General features: G+C 71.9%; 3 protein-coding genes across 4 annotated transcripts in view; 2 read left to right on the forward strand and 1 right to left on the reverse strand.

The window, feature by feature from the left end:
- H696_01434 (T-complex protein 1 subunit eta) overlaps nt 1-392 on the forward strand; it is a gene marked incomplete at both ends in the record, with an annotated part of 2,040 nt that extends 1,648 nt beyond the window's left edge. The window contains one exon of the mRNA XM_009495330.1: nt 32-392. Within this exon, the coding sequence (XP_009493605.1) occupies nt 32-392 (361 nt within the window). The remainder of the gene's footprint in view (nt 1-31) is intronic.
- Nucleotides 393-1,004: 612 nt separating this feature from the next.
- H696_01435 lies at nt 1,005-4,853 on the reverse strand. 2 transcript variants are annotated; one of them, XM_009495332.1, is made up of 12 exons: nt 4,644-4,853; nt 4,339-4,509; nt 4,008-4,182; nt 3,723-3,898; nt 3,580-3,606; nt 3,054-3,383; nt 2,653-2,820; nt 2,258-2,486; nt 1,927-2,139; nt 1,668-1,774; nt 1,441-1,561; nt 1,005-1,272 (listed from the first exon to the last, which is right to left on the reverse strand). In XM_009495332.1, the coding sequence occupies exons 1-12, from the start codon at nt 4,749-4,751 to the stop codon at nt 1,199-1,201; spliced, it is 1,899 nt and encodes a 632-aa protein (XP_009493607.1). In that variant the 5' UTR covers nt 4,752-4,853; the 3' UTR covers nt 1,005-1,198. The 2 variants fall into 2 exon arrangements, with proteins under 2 accessions (XP_009493607.1, XP_009493606.1); XM_009495331.1 differs by lacking the exons at nt 4,339-4,509; nt 4,644-4,853 and having other exon boundaries at nt 4,008-4,230.
- Nucleotides 4,854-5,172: 319 nt separating this feature from the next.
- H696_01436 (hypothetical protein) overlaps nt 5,173-5,820 on the forward strand; it is a gene marked incomplete at both ends in the record, with an annotated part of 4,637 nt that continues 3,989 nt past the window's right edge. Inside the window, 2 exons of the mRNA XM_009495333.1 lie at nt 5,173-5,243; nt 5,354-5,492. Coding sequence (XP_009493608.1) covers nt 5,173-5,243; nt 5,354-5,492 — 210 coding nt within the window. The remainder of the gene's footprint in view (nt 5,244-5,353; nt 5,493-5,820) is intronic.

Below are 5,820 nucleotides of genomic sequence, written 5' to 3' on the forward strand. Positions count from 1 at the left end.
CCCCCCCCCCCCCCCCCGCCGGCGCCTCCAGCTTCCTTCGCGACCACTCGCGCTCCATCGCCGGCAAGCAGCAGCTCCTGATCGCCGCTTACGCCCGCGCCCTGGAGATCATCCCCCGCCAGCTGTGCGACAATGCCGGCTTCGACTCGACCGACGTCCTGAACCAGCTGCGCCAGCTCCACGGCCAGAAGGACTGCTGGTTCGGTGTGGACATCAACAACGAGGGTGTCGCCGACATGTTCGAGAGCTTCGTCTGGGAGCCGTCCCTGGTCAAGATCAACTACCTGCGCGCCGCCACCGAGGCTGCCTGCCTGGTCCTGTCCATTGACGAGACCATCCGCGCCCCGGGCGCCGGCAAGGGCGGCCCTGGCCCCATGGCTGGCATGATGTAAGGGGCATTCCGTCCCTTGCGCGTGCGCTCTCTCGTCCTCGCTCTCGCTCTCTCCTCTCTTCCCGGTCGGGGGCCGCCCCCCCCCCCCCCTGGCTTGTGCAGGTGGTCTCCATGCACGCGCGCATCCTGCCGGGAGGGCGGATGTCCCTCTGCCTGGGCCTTCCTTCCCCCGACCGGCGGGCGGGCGAGAGCCACCGAGAGAGGACAGGGGGACGGCGGGGGACGGCGACAGGCCGTCGACTGTCCCCCTCCCCCCCCCCCCCCCCCCCCTTGCCCCGTGTGCCCCGCGCGGGCACACAGTCTCAGTGTCCGCGCGTGGGGTCGCCGCATGATCTCTCCCCCCTCCACCTTCCTTGTTCGTGCGTGGGCTGCAGCGTGTCTCTTGCCCCCTCCCCCCTCCCTTTGCACTGTCTCCCGCGCCTTCTTCTCCCGCGGTGCCCTCCCCCTCTCTCCCCCCTCGCTCATCCCCTCTTTCCCCTGCTGCCCGCCCTTGTGAGAAACAAAAAAATCCAAAACACCCGCAAATAGATTACCTTCTTTCTGGAAGCGAGAAAGGGCCGCCGCCCGACCTTGGAGAAAGGAGGGGTGTGCGTGCGTGCGTGCGCGCGCGCGCGCAAGAGAGAGAGAGAGAGAGGAACTACCGGGTGGGTGTTTTTTATTTCTTTCCCGGGCAGGGGGGTGCAGGGGGGCGTCACACAGGAGTGGGCCGGCCCCCCTCGGGCCCTCCCTTTCCCCGGCGTTCGTGATGGCGGAGGCAAGGGCGCCCTCCCCCCTGTGGAGGGCGTGGCCCAGTCGCCGGGCCCTCCCTCACTGGAAGTTCTTCTCGTTGGAGAGTACCAGCTTGGCGGTGTTGCGGCCCGGGGCGCCCATGACACCGCCACCTGGCCGGTTGGGTCGATTGTGAGTGATGGAGAGGTGAGCTGGCACGAGCAGGGGGAGAGGGGGCAAAAGGCGCGCCCCCCTGCCGCATGGATGCAGGGAGGGGCGGAGGGGGGGGGGGGGGGGGGTGAAGGAAGCGAGGACGCCCCGCCCCCTGAGGCCAAACGCACCAGGGTGGACGCCGGACCCGCAAATGAACAGTCGCTCGATCGGGGTGGCGTGGCCCGGGTTCTTGACCGTCGGCCGGGTGAGGAACAGCTGGTCGGGCGTGACCGACCCGTGGAAGATGTTCTTTGTGCCGGGGAGAGCCGCACAGGCATATGGGCATGCGCAGGGGTGTGAGCGAAATCACAGGCAGGAGGGGGGGAGGCAGCACAAAAAGGGGCCAGGCACGCACGCCGCCCGTGAGACCGAACTGCTGCTCCAGGTCCACCGGCGAGAGGACATCCTCGAAGAGCACCGACGAGCGGAAGCCCGGGGCGTACTCCTCGATCAGGCGGTACACTGTACAGGGGGGGGGGGGAGGGCGGACGGCCCCGCGACCGGATCGTGGGATTAGTGCCTGGGCTGGGGGAGGGGCCGAAAAAGGAGGAGGAGCAGGAAAAGGGGAAAAAAAAAAACAAACAACAACACCAAGCAGGGCCCCATGGACACACCGTCCTGGGCAATGGCGCGCTTGAAGTCGGCGTTGCTCCAGTGCCGCGGGCTGCGGACACCATCCGGCCCCAGGACGCTGTACGGGGCATACTGCACGAAGAGGTTGGCCACATGCTTGCCCGGCGGCGCGAGCGTCGGGTCCAGCACCGAGGGGATGGTCAGCTCGATGAGCGGGCGCTGGGACATGCGCCCGGCCACGGCGTCCTGGAAGGCTGCGACGTGCACAGGCGCGGCGTCAGCGAGGGGAGAAACAGGTGCAAGAGGTGGCGAATGGGGGGGGCACAAATGGAAGGGACGGCGAGGCAAGCCATGGGGGCTGGGCGGCCGCACCGGACTCAAGGTCGGCCATCTGGTGGCCGATGTGGATGGTGGTCTGATGGTAGGGCTGGGCCTTGGGATCGGTGTACTTGACGCCCAGGGAGTTGTAGGGCCCGGCCCGGTCGGCCTTATCGATGCAGGAGAAGTCCGGCAGCCGGTCCAGCGCCAGGTTGATCTTCATCGTGGCCGACGAGTAGTCGATCGCGCGGTAGCCCTGGATGCTGGCCGGATCCAGGTGCGCCTGTGGCCCCGGACGGCCGGCGAGGCGGCCAGGAGTGCATGGACGGTGGCCGGAGGAAGGATAGGGGGGACGGGGGGGGGGGAGGGGGGTGAGATCCGGAAGGGGCCTCTCGGGCGTCCTCTGCTGGTGCGAAGGAGGGGCCCCCGGGCCCGGGCGAGCAGCGTACCTGGTCGACCAGGTGCTCCATGGTCGTGCGCGGGGTGGCATTCGACAGGATCACCTTGGAGGTGATGACCTCGCCGGAGGCCAGCTGCACACCCTTGGCCACGGGCGCCGGGGCGGCGGCGCCGGAGCCGGGCGCGTCCGGCCGCTCGGAAACAATGCGCTCGACGGTCTGGGGGCAGCCCGCCGGTGTACCACCGGCGTGTCGGTGCGTCGGTCAGCAGGCCGCACAGTGGAGGGGGGTGTCTGGCCAAGGGATGCCACCACCCGGCGGAGGGGGGAAGCAAGGGCGGAAAAAAAAAAGAAGAAGGAAGGGCGCCACCCAGCCAGCGGGGCCGGGCCAAATCACCACCGGGGGAGGGCGCCGGAAGGGGCGGGAGCCCGACGAGGGGCAGGGCGACGCACCACGTCCGAGCAGATCTCCGCCCCGTGCGCCAGGGCGCTGCGGGCCAGGGCGGCCGACACGGCCCCCATGCCGCCGACGGCATACGCCCAGGACCCGACCCCGAGCCCCTCGTCGGCCGGCATGTTGGCGAATGGGGCCCCCGTCGGCCCGGGGACCGGGTGGGCCCCGGTGATGATCGAGGCCAGGTCCTGCTCCGGGGGGGCCCGCAGGCCGAGGCCGGCCAGGCCGCCGCCCATCACATGGTGCAGCAGGACATACGCCGTGCCGAGGGACGAGGGCGAGGCGAAGGCGCCGATCACGGCATCCGTGGCGAGGGTGGTTTTGAGGATCTGACAGTGCGGGGGGGGGGGGGGGGGGGGGGGGTGGGCGCGGGGCGGGCGGGGGGGGGGGGGCCGGGAGAGGCGGCACTCCCCCGAGAAGACGCCCCGGGGGGGGGGGGGGGGGGGGAGGCCAGGGGGCGGTCAGTGCCGGAGCCACACCCACACGGGGCAGGGTGGCCGGCGGGGCTGGTGGAGGGGAGCGCACATCCGACTCGAAGTACTGGTCCAGGATCTGGTGGGAAGGGGGCACCGGGGGCGGCAGCGCCGGGCGTCAGACGGACAGGAGGGCCAAGCGAGCGGGGGGGGGGGGGGGGGGGGCAGGGGCAACACCGGCCGGCCGGGGCGCACCTTGGTCGAGGGAGCCATGAGCAGCTCGTACAGCTCGCCGACCTGCTCGCGCAGGGGGATCGGCGAGGCCTGGAGCAGGTGGCCGATGTCCCGGCCAGCCTGGAAGAGCTCCATCGGCGTGGGGAAGGACCCCTTCACCGGGGGGCGCATATCCATCAGGGTGTTGAGGATGGACACTGTGCGCCAGGGGCGTGGCGAGGTCAGGATGGGCCGGGGCCGGGGCCGGGGCAGGCGGGCACCGGGGGTCCAGCAAAGGCGAGGCCGGGCCCGGGAGGGAGGGCGCACCATTTCGGCCAAGCATGGCCTCGTACTGCGGATAGCGCTCGGCGTCGCGCGGCGAGAACTGGGCAATGGCGCGCCGGTTCTCCGCCATATCCTGGCCCATCAGCAGGTACCGGCCCTTGTCCAGGGTCGGCGTGAAGGAGGACGGGTCGCGCGGCAGGAGACGCAGCCCGTGCGCCTGTGCCCGGCCGATGGCACACCGGGCGTGCGGGCCCGCACGCCCATGCATCCGGGGTCAGTACGGCCAGCCGGGCCGGCGAAGAGCGAGGGCAGGCAGGCAGGCAGGCAGGTGGAGGGGGAGAGATCCATGTGCGCCGGGAGGCGCCGCACGTACCGGAAGGTCGAGATCGCGCACGATGTCCGGCCGCAGGAGGCTGGCCAGGTAGCTGGCCCGGGAGAAGGTGAACCCATCAAAGAGGCTGTCATCGCTGCAGGCGGCGCCGCCGATGGCCGGGTTCTTCTCCAGCACCAGGACCTTCTTCTTGGCCCGAGCCAGGTAGGCGGCCTGCCGAGGGGGGGGGGGGGGGGACGGGGCGGGGCGCAGGGGCGTCAGAACGGGGCGAGCGGCCCCCGGGACCGGCCCGGAGAAGGGCGGCCAGGAGGGATGCGGGGGATGGGCGACCATGCGCCGAGTCGCACCGCAACCAGGCCGTTGTGGCCGCCGCCAACGATGATGGCGTCGTACGCCTTGGCCGCGGGCCGCGCCGAGGAGAAGGACCGGAGGAAGCTGCCGACACCCTGGGACATGTTCACAAGAGGCGGGCCGAGCGAGAGGGAGGGGGGGAGAGAAAAAGCGGGGACGGGGCCGAGGCGTAAGGAAAGGGCGTGCGCTGTGGGAGCGGCAAGGGGGGGTGGGGGGGTGGCCCTGCCCGGCGGGATGCCTCGCGCAGGGTCCCGAAAGGGTTCCTCGCCCCTGGCACCGGGGGGGAGGAGGAACAGCGTGTGCCCGCCAGCAGGAGCCGAGATCCCTGCCCGTCCGGATGTGAGTTGGCCGCGCAGGCGCCCGGCGCGGTCGGCAACCATCGAGAGGCGTACCTGCGCGTGGCTGAGGTGGTGGCTGGCGAGGGGGGGGGGGGGGGGGGGGGGGGGGGGGGGGGGGGGGGGGGGGGGGGGGGGGGGGGGGGGGGGGGGGCCGGCCGCGTGAAAAATACCAATCGGTCGCGGCCGTATGGCGGCCGGGCACACGCGAGGTCCGGCATCTGACGCGGCTGCCGGCTCTCGCGCGGCCGGCCGCAAGGTGTATGCGCGCGCGCGCAGACAGTCGGCAGTTCTTGCGGGTGCGCGCTGGGCCAGGCGGCCCCATCGATATGGGGGGCCCGGTGTGTTGTTTTCTTTTCGGCCCTTCGGAGGCTTTCTGGCCCGGCGGCGCCGGGCCTCTACGCGCCGACCCGGGGCGGCGGGGCAAGGGCGCCGGGGACCGGTGTGCGCACCGATGCCCCCACTCTCTGGCCCCGGCCGGCTCCCGGGTCATCGCCCCAAGTGAAGCACGTTTGTGTTGGAGGGGGGCTCGGCCGTTGCCTGCCACCATCGCACGCGCCGATCGCCCAGCATGCGGGTCTGGCCCCTCGCCCGCTGGGAGGGGCCTGATCCGGCGCGGACATCACGCGTCGGCGCGTGATGACACCCGCCGATCGACCGCGCTCCACTCTCCCTCGCCCTCTGGCTGGCTGGCTGGCTGGCTCTACAGGGAGGGGGGGGGCCGTTCCCATTGAGAGGCTGCCAGCCCGGGGGCGGGCGGGCGCGGCGGCGTCCGACGAGCCAGGCACCCCCCCCCCCCGTGTTCCCGCCCTGCAGATAGCATCGCTCCTTGCCTCTC

This window comes from Fonticula alba (assembly GCF_000388065.1).
Source record: "Fonticula alba strain ATCC 38817 unplaced genomic scaffold supercont2.2, whole genome shotgun sequence".
Lineage (NCBI taxonomy): Eukaryota > Rotosphaerida > Fonticulaceae > Fonticula > Fonticula alba.

Excerpts from the sequence above, each read along its gene's own strand:
- H696_01435 (XM_009495332.1), bottom strand. The coding sequence starts at position 4,751 with ATGTCCCAGGGTGTCGGCAGCTTCCTCCGGTCCTTCTCCTCGGCGCGG. Across the intron at positions 2,487-2,652 it reads TGGAGCACCTGGTCGACCAG|GCGCACCTGGATCCGGCCAG; the intron begins GTACGCTGCTCG and ends CCGGGGCCACAG. Across the intron at positions 1,562-1,667 it reads AGTTCGGTCTCACGGGCGGC|AACATCTTCCACGGGTCGGT; the intron begins GTGCGTGCCTGG and ends CCCGGCACAAAG.